This window comes from Callionymus lyra, chromosome 6 (genome assembly GCF_982586985.1).
Source record: "Callionymus lyra chromosome 6, fCalLyr1.hap1.1, whole genome shotgun sequence".
NCBI classification, from domain to species: Eukaryota; Metazoa; Chordata; class Actinopteri; order Syngnathiformes; family Callionymidae; genus Callionymus; species Callionymus lyra.
Genome location: NC_141823.1, coordinates 32,429,873 through 32,447,728, shown reverse-complemented (window position 1 = coordinate 32,447,728; position 17,856 = coordinate 32,429,873). Strand labels below are relative to the sequence as shown.

The 17,856-nt window shown below is 40.4% G+C and overlaps 1 protein-coding gene across 2 annotated transcripts in view; it reads left to right on the top strand.

Moving 5' to 3' along the window:
* zfhx3b (zinc finger homeobox 3b) overlaps positions 1 to 17,856 on the top strand; it is a 114,160-nt gene that overhangs the window by 77,306 nt on the left and 18,998 nt on the right. For both annotated transcript variants that reach the window (XM_087792796.1, XM_087792797.1), the window contains exon 6: positions 11,335 to 11,442. In XM_087792796.1, the coding sequence (XP_087648922.1) occupies positions 11,335 to 11,442 (108 nt within the window). The remainder of the gene's footprint in view (positions 1 to 11,334; positions 11,443 to 17,856) is intronic.

Here is a 17,856-nt window from a genome sequence, read left to right as displayed (position 1 = left end):
AAAGTGAGACTCTAATAGGGTTAGCTTATCCAACAGCTGTTTAAAAAACAACTGCTTGATTTTGCATCGTCTCCCACGAACTACTGAAGTTGACTAGTTCAAGTATTGTTGGGGTCATTCTGTGAAACCTGTGCCTCTGGTGATCGTCATGATTTACATCAATCATTTCAAAAATCAAACTGTTCATTATGGTGTTTTGATTTAGACAAACAGAAGTGATCTGCTGATAAAATCCATCATGATAAAAATGACACAGTTATGACGGATTAATGGTTGTGGTATTTCTTCAATTTATCTTTTAATCTTTATCTAATTCTTCCAAAAAAAGTTTAGTTTTTTTATGATTTATAAATGAGGAGAAATAGTCGCCAGTTTTCTTTAATGTTCCAAATGTTTTTACATTTTAATGATGATTTTTTTTCAAGAGTCACAAGCTAATGTTCTATTCTATTTTTATATAAAATTATATATATAGAAATTAGAAATACATTGCAGCCCCGTAACAAATACCTCACGGACCGATACTGGTCCCCAGACCGGTACCCTGACCTACAGGACATATAAGATCAAATTTAGAATCAACCTTTAAGATAATTGTATTGCTCTAGTGGCAAACCTGAAACATTGTGGAACAACTAAGAGTGCAGGACTCTCAGAAGCCACATGAGACAGGCGGGCATGTCTTGTGTAAATGTCTGGCCGTAGCTCGTGTCCATTTCCCCTCTTGCCGCTACCCCCGCCTCAACAGCACTGGGAGCCCAGGCCTGCGAGCTGAGCTGGAGCCTGGGATCCAGACAAGCAGGCTGCATCTGATTGCTTCATTACTGGCCCTTTCATTGACTTGGTTGCACTGAACTGATGAACTGAGGCAGTGGACAAGAGCACATAATAGGGAGAAATGAATTCTTATCACAGCCTTCTCAGGAGGCCTCTGGTCCTGGCTGTAGCCAACAGAAGCCCGGGCTGAATGAAAGGGAGGGGAGCAGGCTTCTGACAGCACCCTCTAGCCAAAAGGATTTGGGAATGAACCGGGATGGAGCTTCGGGAAGTTCCATTAGCACACAGGGGAGGACGAGCCGCGGCGTTGCTTGTTTTAATGAACAGTTCAGTGATTAGTGGCTGTTTTTGACTGCTTACTGACACACATGACAAAACATTATTCAAATGGGTTATTCCAGCAGTCCTCTGGAGGCAGACCTTTGCTAGTTAGAGTCCCAAGCATGAGCCCCTTGGCAGCACCCACACACACCACCCAGCAGAATGAATAATTAATTCTGTATCTTGTTGGGCTCTCACCCATAACTCTCCAAACTCCGGCTAATGAGTGAGAGGAGACTTGTGCTAGCGAGGACATAACAGCAGTTAATACAAAACAACAGCAACACTAACTGTCCGGCGTGCATACAATAAAGACAGATGTGGGAGAGCACAGCACCAATTTACCAGCAGTGATTTCATACAGCCGCCAGAAACTGTTGATCCCAGTTGTATTGTGGGTCATTCTATAAAAACTGTTGCCCTTTACGCTGCATTTTTTATAAATCATCTAGGACAAGCCAGTTTAAGCTCGTCCTACTATGAACTAAAAACAATTGTTGTAACTATTATCCTTTATAATACCAGGTTTTGTTTAGCAAAGAGTGGATCATGTATAGCACCCTGTAACACACTCCATTAGAAACATAAACATTCAAACATACATTTTTATTTTCTTCTTCTTTAGAAATTAACATTTAGATATACAAACCAGACAGAAATACAGAGTTTAATGGGGTGGTCAGGATGATTGCAGATAAGGAAATGTGAGAGTGTAGATCTATATTTACAAATAGAGTAAAACATACTTCACATGATCCACAACAGCTTGAATAAATATTAAAATGCTTTAAATATGTGTTGACTCGTTGTTTGACCAAACACAGAAAGGCACCAGTTTTTATAGTTTATTTGTTTAAGAAAATGGCTTGTCCATATACATCTATCTATATTTCTGTGTCCACATATTTATAATCATTGTACTGCATTACACAGTAAATACATGTGTCATAAACATTAATATAATACCTACTCATTTTGACTCAATGATGTAGGTATCAATACATATTTTGTTTTAATACAAATCATCCCCAGTGAGATTTAGCGCTCTCCCCTTTTCATCGCACATCCATCAACTCCCCTCCTTCCTCCCCCAGTCCTCACTATCATCACCTGTTCAGTCAGCACAAAATGGATGCTGCAAAAAGCCAAATCATTGCCCCGAGCTTTAAATTCTGCAGGCGCACGAAACGTCTCGCAATGTTCTTGACCAGAAATCTGAGTGGTGGAGGATGAGCTCCCATTGTTGTGGGATACGGCGTCAGATTCCCAAGCAGTTGTTATTGTTTCGGAATAGCAAGAATATCGTCGCTCGCTTGTCTGTGTCTGTGGCTGTTGTGGTTCAGCCAAAGATTAGTAAAGCAGCAGTTCAAGCACAAAGCGTTGTTCCCCCGTGAGCAGCTGGATTGACAGTACAGTTAAGAAGTGTGATGAGCGCTAACGATAACCACGGCACGGTGGATAGAAAAAAGTCTGCTTGGAAAGCATCATCGTCAAGTATCAGAATACTAAACGTGTTTGCCTTACGTGAACTGTGGAACCAACCAGAAGCCTGCAAAGAAAACATGACTTGTGCAGAGGAGAGCAGGTACTCAGGTGAAGTGGTCGGACTAGTCCTTGTGAAAAAGCTGGGAGCCTCTTCTCAGGGCAGCTGTGTAGGCTTTTAGAACACATTACAATTTTAGATCATTCAAACACAAAGTTGCATGAACGCTTTTAGCATACAAACGAACACATACATTGTGTTGTATGTTTGCATCCGACTGTAAGCCGGTCTTATCATGAGGTGTGTGGAGGGTTCTTCAAGCCCACGCTAAAATACATGATGCTACAAATTTTATTTATAAGGAAGTACAACAGCACTCACAGAGTTCAGATACTTTATTTATATAATCCAATACCTTTGTTTAGCATTTGAATTGTTTATAGCAATACACTCTAGTACAGCAGGTGGCAAGAGCTCAATAGAACACTGCAGCTCCAAGAGAGTGACAAATCTTCAAAACTCTGGATCCACGTGGTAATTAAGAACAAAAGTTTCAACTGATTTTAAGATATTCAGTTGTTTTCTTCTGTTACCCTGTGGTTTACATACCCTTCTTGGCAGAGGCAACTTATTACATTTTCAGTCCGTCGGTGTTGGTGGAATCTACATTATATTTTTCGACATGAGTTGTTTTTTTTTCCCCTGTGGTGTGGGAGTTAAAAGAACCTTGAAATTATGTTTGGAAATATTGAAAATCATCTTTGAATAGTTGTGTTTTTTTTCTAAGGTATTTCAATGCTACTTCTACTAATACAAATTATTATTATTATTGTACTTATGTAGCAAGTTAAAGACAAAGAGTGTCACAAGAAAACAAACATGATGCTAAGCATACTTACGTCTGCACTTCTAAAGTTTTTTCATTTGTATGTATTTGTCACTGTTTATTGTCTTGTTGTTTAAGCGGTTTGTGACCGAAAGTCGCTTCACAAGTAAGAAATGACTTAATTCCTTACTTGATTGAGCAATATTGGCTGATATATATCTGAATACGTAAGTGGGTAAAAAGGTTTCAGATGATCCAGCATGTCATTTTCGCAAGACTACCTCAAATTAAGAAATGAATGAATTTGATTTCACAGCAGCCAATCAGCTTATGGGTAATTCTGGAGCCACTGAAGGTGATGTTTCATGGAAGAGGGTCAGGTTAAAGGTTAATTGCAGTAAAATATTGCATGCAGACATTTTGGCCCTAAACAAATTCATATAACCTTTTTAGACATCCACTAAAGAGTTATAGACATAAATCCTATGTGCACTTTAAGATAAGGAGAAGTTGTGTCATTTAAAATAGAGCAACCGTCTTCACTACATGTGAGGAAATCTCCAATAATTGCACCGCAAACTTGGCTTATTATTTTCTACATAATTACAGTGGAAAACAACTTTGTTATTAGGCCTTTAATGACAGTAATAGAAAAAGCAATTACCATTACTTTGTAGCTGGGTCTGAAAAAAAAAAGAGAACACTAAATGAAAAGGATCCTCTGACGACTGCTAATGCTAATTGTTTGGGGTCTGCACAGACATCTGGTTGTACTTCATTTGTAACTGCTAAATGCTGATCAGTTCGAAAGGCTTTTACAAGCTGTGTCCTAAGTGTGTGTTTTGGGGACTGTTTTGCTGCCAGAGAGTCTGATAGGGCTTGAATTATTTATCTATCAGGCTGCCGGACGGTCGTCACGGCGACCTCGCCCCCATAGTGTTTGTCTGGCGACATCTCCTTCCAACAGTAGCCATTAGTAGACCGGGGCTGGGGTGCTAATGAGCAGACCGCTTCAAAAACCAACTAATGTACAGAACCATCTCAAATAAACATTTACCACGATCTGAGTACAGAACTTTATAATTGTAGAAAGCAAAAAAAAAGGTCAGAAAAAGATTGAAACAGATGGTAACAATCAGCCGTTTTCCTATTAAGGAAAAATGTCAAGCGCAGTGGTAAAGCAATCGTCTGTGTGCATCCTTTGTTGTCCTCCCTGACATTGAAGGCTAATTTTTCATGGTTATTTGAACTGGAAAATGAAAGAGAGGTTTGCGATTATTTCCTATAAATGACAACACAATCACATTACGCTTCAGTACAAACACAGAGGATATTGCCTTTTCATATTTCATGTGAAAGTAATGGATGGGCTACGCAAAGAGGAACTGAAAGAAAGACAAATGGTGAACGAAAGTTGTCCCTGTTTGATTTATATTAGAATTGGATAGAGGTACACAGTGGAAGCTCTCTCGTGGATGTTTTAATGTGCCTTCGCAGCATTATCATTGGATTTCTTTAGCAATTAGCTGTGAGCAACCATCCTCGCTGGTTGTTAAAGGAACAGTTACCTATTGTATCAGCCTGACTCTCGCATTGCTTGCTCATACACACACTCCACGTCATATACTGTATATATACTTGAATTATTAAAAAAAACAGCATACAATAAAAGCAATAAAACATCTTTCATGATCCAAGTGTTCTGTTGGCTCACTGCAAAAGCCACTTATACTCTGTATTGCCATTGATTGTTCAACAGAAAGGCGCTTTGCAAATAACTATTACTTACTTACTAACTTACTTACTTTTACAGACTAGCAAACAAGACCTCCTTAGCAGAGGTAATTAAGTGTGTGATATTCCTAATTTAAAAAGCTCAGAAAATGATGGATCCTGTTTTCTTACTTTATTTTTTAATTTAACGTTTGTTTAACAATCAGAAGTGAGTTTATTTCTTGCATGATCTTTTGCATGACCTCAAAAGTAAACATCTAGTACTGAAGATTTCACTGTGGCCTAGAAACAAAACTCTTGGATAGTAAGACCACTTCATAAACTATCAATAGATAACGCACGTCAGTGGTGCATGATGTTTTTAAAGAAATTGATTAGCAACATTTGTATTCATAACCTCGACGGATTCTGTTTTATCTCAGCGTACGCTTTCATAAACAAACAGCCGTCAGGGCCCTGGGCTGCGGTTGCAGAGCAGGACGCGGGACGGCTCCCCCGAAGGCCGGTCTGCTGCAGTGTGATGCGGACACATTTAATACTGCATCTTCACACCCCCCCCAAAAAAAATGAAGGACGAAAGAGTGACCAGAACTGTCAGACACCAACATGCGCGGAGCTGGGCAGTACATACTTCCAGCCACGCTAGCATTGATTTTCTGAGCTAATACCTTCACAGAACAGTCCACTGGCAGATGGATGCACTACAAAGATATGCTAATGCTGAATTCGATAAATCGACAGGCTGAGATCTTTTTCAGACAGAGCTGTGTACTGACCCGCAGTGTCTAGAGGAGAGATAAGCAGATAAGCACCTGTTAATAGACACACACGCACAAACACGTGTGCACCTGTTGGTTACTTGCAAATATTATCAATACCAAAATTCCTGCAATTGACTAAGAAAGGCTGCATGTGGAGGAGATCTTCTCAGGGTTCTGAGGAAATACTTTTCCTGTAAATCTTGGGTTTAGTAAGAAAACAAACAGCGGGTACAGTCATATTCTGTGTGCTTATTAGTCAGATATGAAACAGAAGCTCCTGGGTATATGTCATATATAATAGATGTGGGCTGTCTTGTTAAGCCCAGCAGGCTGTATGTGGCTGTGTCTCTGCGGAGAAAGGCTCTGAAGCTTCGCTGTACCTGGTAATTAAAGAGAGTTTGTGGCAAAAGCCAAACATCAGGAGAGATGAGCTATGAACAAAAGCGTTGTGACAGTTTCAGGTTATGTGATTTTTGTGTCCCTTTTTTTTAACCAAATGAAAAATCAATACTTTTTCCGGGTGATACATATTCAGAGTGCCCACCCTGCTTCCGCCCTGATGGAGAGAGAGGTGGGGAGGGGAGAGTCGCCTGTTCGCCTGTCACAACCGTACCATCATATTTTCCAACCCACTGGTGAATATTTCAGAGTTGATGTGACTGCCCTCGATGACAGCAGTGGTGTTTTTCTTTCTTTCTTTTTTTTTTCCTTTTTTTCTTTTCTAAGCACCCCTTCAGCCTTTCTTCCTCCTCCCATTTCAGTTCTTTTTAGACACTTTCAATAGGCACAAATAGGTGAAGACATTGTCCTGGAAGATAGAGGAAGAAAAAAGGATGCATTAATAAAAGGAGGTTGATTTAAGAGGAGGCAACAGTGGAAGACGATAAGCATAAATGCATGGCGGGGGGTGGCAAAGAGGCAGAGTGACTCTTTGTGCAAGACAATATCCCTCAGGCAGAGTAGATGGGAGAGCACTGGCCAGTGATGTTTTTGCCCCCCATCCAGGCTTTTAGCCCACCTCCCTAGCAGGGAAAAGTACAGCGTGCATCTTCCATTGTGGACATAATATGAGTTAGAGAGCGGCCATCACCCTGGAAATACAAGGAAGTGTGTGCGGTGTCAGCGGGGGCAGAGGAGTGAGCAGTCCCTGAATGCTCACTCGGAACGCTGCTACATTAACCCAGATCCTCCTCTCCTTTATCACTCAAGTAAAACACAAAGAGAATAGAAGTAGAGCGGTGCGCCCCCCCCTCCCCTCTCCCCCTACATCTCTATGTGTAATGTATCTAAACATGCCATTATCACAGGAAGTGTTTCTAATTAGTGCCGTTTCCCTGGAGATAACATAGTTGATACTTTAATAACACTTCTTTACTTGATAAGCACTTCAATTAGCCGGGCATTGTCTACATCCCTGTTTTGTATATATGCTATAGAAGTGACTTGTTGTGTGCGATAATAATAAAAAAAAAAGGGTTTAGTTTTAGTTTGAGGACATTTGATGGGCGCTACAGTCATTAAAGGTCTAAAAATAGATTAAAGTATTAATCAATTCAACTTATTTGTAAATACACCCTATTAAAATATAGGTATTTACTTGCTTCTCCAGCTAAGACTGAGCAACTCTCTGCCCCTAACAAAGTATGTTCCTGCCGCTGTGCTGCTGTGACATTGTTGGAAAGGCAGTATGAGCAATCACTGCTGTTAGTGATTAACTTGCCCTTTTAAGTTTTTCCTTATTAGCTGCCTCCACCACATACCCCTCCTCCACCTCCCGCACCACCCTCCCGTCCTCCGCCAGCCCCTCAGCCCCGCAGAGACACAAAGTATTCATTCACGTTGAGATCCCGAGGTCACAGCAGGGCCAGCGGGGAGAGGCCAGAGTTCTCCTCTGTAGACAGGTCAGGAATCTAACACTCCGACGGGCAGCTCTGAGGTAGCTTCTTTCTCCTCTCTGTGTGAAAGTGTGTGGGAGAGTGCAGAGGTAGATCCTGGACTGCGTGCTCGCTACATTTTAAATCCCCCGATGGCCCTCTGATGAGGAGGACCGTCTTCATGAATATGAGATTGTGTATCAGGTTGATGCATCTTTGCTAAACTCTTGGGTCAGCAGCTGACGTGTGCGCTGATGATGCCACACTGCGGTTTATCGGAGGAAAGTACCTCTTGTCTCCGGCTGGGTTGTGGGCACATTTGGTTCTGTTGTGGTTTTTATGAGCGGCAGCTTGCGGACAGCTCTTGATTCAAGGTTGGGAGTGTTTCTGAATTCTCAAAAAAAAAGAAGAAAAACAGGGGAGGGGAGGGTGCAGAAGAGGGAGGGGTGCATATGGGGTTCAGAGGTGCTGATATGAGGATCGGACAATGCATAAAAGCCCCCAGCATGGGTCCTGTGTCTCATTGTCCCGCGGTAGCCTCCTGTCACTTTCATTTTGCACCCTCCAGTCCAGAGTCAGAGCAACTTTGATTTCAGGAAGGGGTGTCTGGGATGACGCCGGGTATCAGAGCGGTGTTTTTTAAAGCACAAGTCGAAGAGAAAGATAGTCTATGAAGTGTGAAATAAGATTGCTTTTTTATCCGCCAGTGCGGTGCCGAAGAAAGAAAGCTGTGGTGCCCTGGATAAAGCAGAGGAAGCGCACCTCTGACACATATGTGACACCTGGTTGAAACGATAACAGCCTCAATCATCATAATGAAAGTAATGAGAGCGTAGACGACTCCGCAGCAGAGTCCAGGGACGAGCAACACTCCCAGTTGGGGAAGGGTGAGGCTCAGCACCTGGTCTGGTTCTCAGGGAATCCTAAAATCTAAAGCAGTTGAGGCTTTTCCTCGGAAGATGCCGTTTGAGGTTGAGGCTACAGTTCGGAGCCGCTCTCAGGTAGGACCAGATTCTGCTCTTTTGGAAGTCACTTGATGGTATATGTGTTGTGCAGCTGAGGCCGAGGACGGAGGAGGAGCCTGACCTAGTGAAAGATATCCAGCGTGACTATTATTACTTGCTGCTGCTCTTCTCTACAGTCTGGGAAGGAATACTGGAAAGTGCAGTGGTTACCATCAATTATGTATCAGGCCGTTTGTGCTTGTCAGTCTGATTAGCATTAGTGTAATCACTGCTCTTCAGGGGAAAAGACGGCTGCTCTCTCTCATCTGAAGGTAATCTGGCTGTTTTCACCGTCTCATCGTCACCGGACGTCTATTTCATAGCATCTGCTTTTGTCATCTCCACATATTTCTTCTCCCCCCCCTTGTTCATGTATTGCTCTCTGTCTGCTCAGCCCCTTCCCCCCATGAATCATTAATGTGTGAGGGAGTCGCTCTCTCCTGGCTTGTATAGAGTGACACCTATGGGCCTGATTGAGCCCCTGCACTCGCAGCAAGGCAGAAGAGGTGACGGGATCTTGTGTGTGTTGTGTGTGTCTGCATGTGTGCGTCTGGGAGTGAGTAGAGACTGTTCCCCTGTGAGCGACTGGCAGAGCCGGCCTGATATTTATATGCTCGGGACAGACGAGTGTAATCTCTGTGTCGGCCATGGGCTTATTTAGCCGGCATGATTAGATTAATGGAAGTGTTTCATATCATTATATTACAACGGTTAATGAAGACAATTAATTAGAAGACAACCTTCAGGCTATTGTCCTTTACATATCTCAGATTTGGGTTACAAATGGCCTCTGCTATGGCTCTGAGTGGTTCCCCTCATCTATTTCCAGAGTTAATCTATGGCTCCGGTTTGAGTGTCTCTTCCTCTTTGCCTCCTACTCTTAGGCCACTCGTGACCTTTCATTAATTATGATCACACTCGCTTTAATCATTCTGTAATACCGTCGGTGATGAGAAGAGCAACGGGCATTTCTCCACTAAAAGATAAAACACCCTTTTGGAATTAAAAATCCTCAATTTCTGCATATATTATAAGACAAACTGTTGTGTGAGTACTTTACTGTGTCAACTCTGCAGAATTAAAAGAGAGAGGCAGAGCAAGCAGCGGTGCATGTTGGGGGGGTTGTTAGAAAAAGGCTGAATATCATTAATTTTCGGCAGTCCATCATCCTAATGCTTAAGTGCAAATGCATTGAGCTCTTAGTGTATTTCAGTGTGTAGGTGTGGAATTAGTCTCACAACAAGTGTTGCATTGCACAGACACGAATGTGCCCTCCGTTGAATGGCTGAAAAAGTTTACCTGGGGATTATTTTGTAATCTCAGCGCCCGTGCAGAATACAAATTATTGCCAAGAAGTAGGATCTGTGCCAGTTCGATGGACGTGAAGCAGCTTGATAGATGATTTGTGCCTTTTAAACATGACAGTAACAACAAGCCGTTGGTGTTTAACATGCCAGTGCTCCATGGAGTTTGTCACATGATCAGGGAGGCCACTTCCTGTAGCAAACAGGAAATAGATGAAATCCAAAAATATATGTTTTCTTCACAATTCATAATGCAGAAAGCCATGACTCAACCTGACAAGTTAAGTTTGCTGTTTGGACAGAAGTCTATATGTGGGGTCTAGCAATAAAATCAGTGTAATTTGTGAAGAACACAGGATTTTCGAATCAATTAAAACATGTTGTTAATATTATTGTGTGATTGGTCCGCTATTATATTATAAATAATAATATGTGGACACATGTCTTTCTAGATATAACCTTCATACTGCATTTAACGAACACAGGACATAAACAGGGAATGTAATCTTTCCAATTTAACAAGCGTGAGCGTTGTGGATAATGTAACATCATAAAAGTGGTTTCGGCGGTGGCCGGTCATGTGGCGTGCTGAGATTGGATATGCGATGACTGCGGGGCTGAATACTTGAACAGGATATTTCAGTAGCTGTTCCAGCATTGTCAATATATCAATAGCTCATACTGCAGAGACGTGAGCATGAAAGCATTTTCACGAGAGCATTTAAGTACATTTGCAGAGAATTAGCTGACTTGTGTAATAACTGATAGGCCCTATTGACTGTGACCTACTTTTCTGTTGTCAAATCAATGCGCTGCGTGTGAGTCCCTGTAGTTTTACACAAAGTTATCAGATAGTGAGGAAGTACTGGGAACTCCACAGGGGATTTTTTTTAACAGAGATTTTACTATGTAGCCTGCATGTTACAAATGGTTTTCTTTGACTTGTGTGACCTTGACTGGCTCAAGTTGCTGATGTTTACATTTATAAAGGTTTGGTTTCTTATAGGATAGATCTAAGTCAAAGGTATAACTGAAGCACAGATGATCCTGTCTGTTGATTATTACTGTAAGGATGTCCCACCATAGCTACAGAACAAGAAGAAGAATTTTGTTTTGTCATTCAAAGTATCTCACGTGGTGTGTCATCAGAGGTGATGGTTGCGAGGAGGAGCAACACTGCCGCCCCTTTAAGTGCAACTCTAATGCTGAGGTGATTTACATACCCCGTCTCTTCTCCCTCCCCCCTCCAGGAGAGCTGAGCGAGGATGTGGAAGCTGTTAGCGAGACCACCACAGACCAGGAGGACCAAACCAAAGACAGAGAAAGTGGGGGGGAGAAGGAGCTCACCAAAGGCACAGGTAAGACCAAATGTCTGACCCACAAGATGAAAGTAGCCCAGTAAGGAATCATACTGGAACCTTCACCTCTGCACTGACGTGGCCTTGTGTCTGATTTCAAACTTCACACAAGTGCAGCACCTTTAAGTGACTGCAGGTGAGCGCAAGAAGCATCTCCTTCAACCATGTTTCAGAAGTGTTCCAGAAAAATGTCAGGGTTTTTAATCTAGTTCTGACATGTTCTGTACCCACACTTATAAGATAGTGTATGTTTTTATGTTAGCAAGCTACTTTGAGTGGCAGGTGTGGTGCTTGACTCCACTTGGTTGGGCGTGATGAGGTTAACCAAATGATATACAGTTGTGTAAATTATCACGGCCCTCTGCTGACGTCTGCAGTGGATATGACGTTGATCAATAAATCAGCCAGAATTGTGAACCTATAATAATGACCAAGGCCACTACGATTGGATTGAAATGGTATGGTTGATAGTTAGACAAGGACAAGATTGGACGGAATTTAAATTTGAATGACCCTCTGGATTCAGGGATCATGTGAAATTGTGTGTTACTCTCCGTGATGTAGAAGGAGCTTTGTTGTACACGTGAGTTCTGTGAATCGACTTCCTGTTTTTTCTATTTAGCTTTTTCAAACCATTGAAAAGATATCAAAGTATTTAGGATATAATAAAAGATAAACGTGTGGCAATATTACTGACTAGTAACAACGAGTCTTAAAGAAAGCTGCTTGGTGAAGGTCAGTGCTTGTATGATTTTATAGTTTGTGGGACTTCTTGAAAAAGTAAAGTAATAAAATCCTCAAACAGCTGAGATGGAATAAATTCAACATAAAAAATAGAATTTGAGCAGAAGGGCCAAATTTCAAGGGAGAGGTGAAGCTTTTTTCGTAGCAGTTAAAGCCAGCATTATGTGGCCAAAGGCATCAGGTGAAAGAAAAGAGATTTTCCACAAGGTCCATGTAGTAAAGCAAGACATAAAGAGGATCAACTTAGATTGAAGCAGAGGCTGACTTGCTGTGATAACATATGTTTGTCGTTGTGTTTTTAATAATATTTTGTGAAATATATTTGAAAATGTATTTTAAAAAAGGAAATATATATGTATAAAATCAATATCTGTTCTTTAATGTGAGTAAAGGGAAAATGTAGCTTAATAATATTTTGGTGAGTTTGAATAAAATCCCTTATGGATTTCAATTTCAGTGTAAATGAATATGAATGTGTTTGCAGTCAGGTGAGTTGTAACTCAATACAAGATGGTTCTGATAATAGTGACGACGAGCAGAACCAGACAGAAAGACAACTCTCACTTGTCAAACTCCTTGTGTCACTGCAGGATGTTTTGATTTACACTAGTCAGGTTAAAAGCGAGAAAACAATACAGACCTTTGTGCAAGTTTCTTTTTTTTTACAAAGTGCAGCAGAAAAGAAGAAAAAAAACTTCATCACAGTGTTTGAAGCCCAGGCTTTGTAAAATGTCTTTGATATTCGAACTTCTATTTTAAATGAGGCTGAGTTGTTTGTGCTCTTTGAACGGGCGACACTTGTCTTTGATGGAGGAAATAATGATATGCATGCCTGACTGAATACGGCTAAAAGTATGTTTTAGCACATCAAAATAAAGCACTTTAAAAAGCATTAAAATGAGCCGGCCGATTAATAATTCACCCATACCTGTGGTGCACAGGAAGACGACTCCTCGCATTAGGATTCCTACTTTTTGAAAGGCATGCAATTTGATACAAGCATATTCAGTTCCTTTCCTCCCCTCTGTCAGACGCTAATCACCAAATAAGTGTGTTTCTGTGTTTCACAAAGGAAATATGTGCTTGCATATGAAAAATGTACAGCTTCCCAGCAGCTTATTAGGAACGCTTAGTTAAAAATAGCATGTGCATTAGGGAATCAGCTCTGAGGTTCTGTTTGATGTCAGTGGAAATGTGTATAGGTGGGTTCAAGGGTGTGTTGTCAGCAAAAGTCAGGCGGCTGTAGTTTAATGGCTGAGTCCAGGATCACGCTTCCACCTCTGATTGATGAATGCAACGTCCTTTCAACGCCAGTGCAAGAAATCAATGTTGCCTTGATGCAAGATGTTAAGACGTACTAGAAAAATACTTCTGTGGATTTGTAGCTGCAGACATGCCAGGTCACTTCGTCACCCTCCATCCAGAAAGTGGATTTCACTCTTATATTACTCTTTGTTTGAAACTATATACACTAACCACAAATCAAATGATCACTTTTTTAGATGGGATTTGATTACTTTTCATTGTTAAATTTTTTTTTTTCACTTTGCCTTTTGTGTTTGGCTTTGAATATAAATCTGAAATAAGACTTTAATCACAAATCTACATCATGCTGCTCAATTGAGTGAGAATTCTGATGTTACCATGGGATTAGACATTTTCACTTGTCTCAAAAGAAGTTAGCTCAAGCAGTCGCCAGACTGTGTAGAGGTCAGGGGCTGAAAATACAATAATTAGAATAACTGTGTGGTCGATTGAGTTAATTTAGACCCTATTTTCTTTTGATTTCCTTTTCTAAAAGAAACAATGCATTTGAGAAAATCTCAGATTATACAATCAACTCTTAACTAATAAGTAAAAAAATAATAATTATTATTTTTTTAATCATACAAAAATATCATTTATATGAACTTACATTTTTGTTATCTTTGTAACAAGCAGAGCTGTGGGCAGGTTTTGGATGCGATAAATACATGTATGTAAGCCTCCTCTTTACTGGCTGAGCCATTTCTATCGTCCATCACTGGAATTATTGAAGTGTTTCGTTTCGTCATTGTCATGTATCTGTTGAAACAGAGCACAATCGCTCCTTTACAAATGACACTCACTGTCAGACACTCAGCATTAGCCAACACAGAAGAAAAGACTCCCTCCTTTTAAAAGCCACTGTCAATCTCATTTTCTCTTTTTTGTTCCACGGCACCTCAGAATTCATTAAAGTCATTTAAAAGTACATCAGAAGACGTTATAAAAATGCATATGAATTCACTCTGACACATCATGATAGATGCCTTCATTATTCTGATGTTTGTTTTTATCTTAGTTATAATAAATACATGCACATGTTACCAACAGTCAGACATATGTTAATGTCACTCGCTGCTGACAACACAGAGCGCTGCTGAATTATCATATAAATAAGACAGAAGAAAATACACTTTTTACTGTAAACCTGCAGCTGCACTTTGGTCTTCTTGCATGATAAGTTATTTAAAGGGTCATTTCTAATGCTAGGCATGAAATATAAATGGGCAGCTATAAGTCTCTCTGTAAGACAGGGCTGAGGAGGAAAGAAATAGAAAAAAAAATAGATTTCTACTGTCATCAAAGGTTTATATTTACTTGCAGTGGTTGGAGGCGTATTGCTTCTTCTTGAAATCAATGCTCAAGCTACTCAACTAACATTACACCTAGAGTCCTTGAAAAATAACTGTGTTATAAGGATGCTTTCAGAATGAATTCCAACTACGAACAATCTAAAACATATGATGAAAGTGTTACTCTTTGTTTGTTGTCTTGACACAATTATCTTCTTATCTGTTTTAAATAAAATAAATGTTGAAAACTGAAGAATTAGACTGTGACCCTTGACAGTAGGGTTTACTTTTAAATGAATGTTTTCTTTTTCTTTTCAATATTGCTGTTGATACCACAGTTGAATATTTTTGCAGCCTTCAATTTAAAAATAAAAGGATGTAATTGCAAACAAATGTATTGAATTGTGTTCAGTTGCCAAAAGCTAAAGCCCAGTAGTCATAGTAGGTGTTTTTCACTGACCTCAACACTCGTTATTTTTTGTTCCCATCAATTGATAACTTATTCAGCTTAGCCGTGAAAACTTCTGTAGTGTCGAGAAAGTATCAACTTGTGTGTCTCGATAATAGAGATATTCTGTGACAGCAAACCAAATCATTGTTGAGCAGCAGGACAGTTCACTGCTGCTCTGAGCATTCTTAACACCCAACACTGTTTATTGCTCTCCATATTGCAGTTTAGGTTTGCAGATTTAATGTGTTGTTAGGAAACTATTGCCTCTTTATGCTTGCTTCAAATCAAATTATTCAAATTTATGATGCTGCTTTTCTAAACTAGAGGACATTTAACGCAGTCTGATTTGTTGCTGCTTTCAGAAGTTGGAGATTCGTGGAGAAAAAAAAAACAGAAATGAAAGCTTCTAAATCGTTTACATATTCATAGCATGCCTTCAGAGAAGTTGTCGTTCCTCGAATTATAATTCCCTTTTGTCATTTAAGTTAATAGGCCATAAATTGTCCTTGTTTGCAAGCCAACTTCTGAAAGCCTCGTGTTTATGAGCTTTCCAGGGTGGTGGTTCCAGAGCGGCGGTGTCTCTCTGGTGTCCTGTAGAGGTGAATGTCATGTGGGCTCGCGGTTCGCCGCCGGGTAATTAATAATGTGACTTCATATTCCTCATCCCGATGTTGGCTTTGTTGAACTGTTCATGACATTCTCATGTAGCGCACAAGGTCAAATTCTATTTGATGAAGAGGTGCAACTGGAAGAGAGGAAGATGGAAATGTCACAAAGTCAAACCTTGATTATAAAAGCATGCCAGTGAACAATTAAAAAAATGTTGCCCTAAACAACGCTTACACTGATTAAACATATTTCAAATGTCCAGCAAGACCTGTCATTTATCAAACAGAGCCTCTTTTGGTGTGATCTTTCACTTGCTCACTCTCCTCATAGCCAAGCATTAAAACGTCAGTGCTACAGTACCTGGTCCATTCCTCCACTACCATGTTCTTGGTTAGGTGATCTTGGAAACACTTTCTTCAGACTCTCCCCCAAAAGAATTGCTCGCTGTGAAGCAAGTCATCTTGGGTTATGAATACAGTTAATAAAATGATCGTTACAGTCCTATATTTTACATTTTTGGAAATTCTATGAATTTGTCCAATCAGGATCTGAAAGGATGTGAACTGCAAGTGGTTTTTCTTCGGGTGCCAACGTTTTCATCTTTTTTGTGACTTTGTGACTTCTATTATACAAGGATGCCGCCCCTAAAACATTGACGTTATTTTTAGTATCATTTCTTAATTTGTTTTCTCGAAAAAAGTGTCCTTAGATTTGAGATTTATCGCAGCATAAAAAGTGTCTCTCTTCAGTTCTCAGTCAAATGAACATTTTTGTGTTGTGACATTTTCAAAATATTTATTTCAAAATAGTTATTTCTCTTGACCATGTACTTACTTTAATATGCACATTTAAAATGATGACAACTTATTAGGAACAGCTTTTGTCATTAAAACAAACCTCAAAGTCTACGATATATACATATAGCGAGGACATAAAAGTGGTGAGAGTTCACAGCATATGTGAAACAGTCTTGTTCATGTAGATAAGTCCGGGATAACAGGGAGACAGTTGTCTGTCCCGCTGTGAGGACAATAGAATGTGAGATTATTTGGGTCAGCAGAAAAGTGTTTTCTTTTAAGTATGTTTCATTCATTCAGGTCATGATAATAAAATAAAAAAAAGGCTATGCCCAAAGGCAAAGCCATGGACATGAATTCTGGGTCAGGAGATAATCACAGATGCAAAGGGGTTTTCATAGTGAAATGGTCATTGTCTCCTTCTTTGAGAGGGTGAGCAGGGTCAGAGCGTGTTGAGTTTCTAAATTCATGAGGAGCATGATGATTTTTTTTTTTCTCATGAGTTAGTTCAATGTCATATTCATGTAGATATGTTTCTGACTCCTTAAACTTTGATGTATGTTGATGATGATAATCATTTAATATAGGATTTTTACAGAGAATTGGATTTTTCATTCAACCTGAAATTAATACAAGCGGGTGCACCGTGTTCTAGCATTATTTAACCTCTGACACTTTTTTGAGAGCTGCATGTTCAAGGCCAAAGATCTGCGAATCCAACCATCATCTCCGGTCCTTTTCCTTTCTACTGGGTATGTAGCTGTCGTGGGATCGTTTAAAAGTGAACGCCCGCTTCAAGGGCATACTGGGAGCTGTGATGGCGCTGGGAGATTTCAATGTCAGGTGACCAGTTGCGGTTAATTTAGTCCGTGCTGTGTCAGTCTCTTTGTGCATCCTTTTCCCCTTGAAAGCACAACAAGTGCTCTGATTGCCCCATAGAATTATGCAGCGTGCTGACAGCCCCGCTGCTATTTGAGTTATACAGTTCAGCTATGGGAGGTGAGACAAGGTGCCAAAGTCCAATTCACTTACGGGACTCGCCAGCACAAAAGCCTGTGGTTTACGGAAAAGGGGCATGAATTAGTAATCACCTAATTGACTCTTAGGTTTTTCCTCGCCACTCCTGCTCTCAGTCAGATGCCTGACCTGTGTATCTGTCAGAAGAGGTTTGGTTTGGATGTGTCTCCGTGCCTAATGACCTGGCAGATAAGGGTCA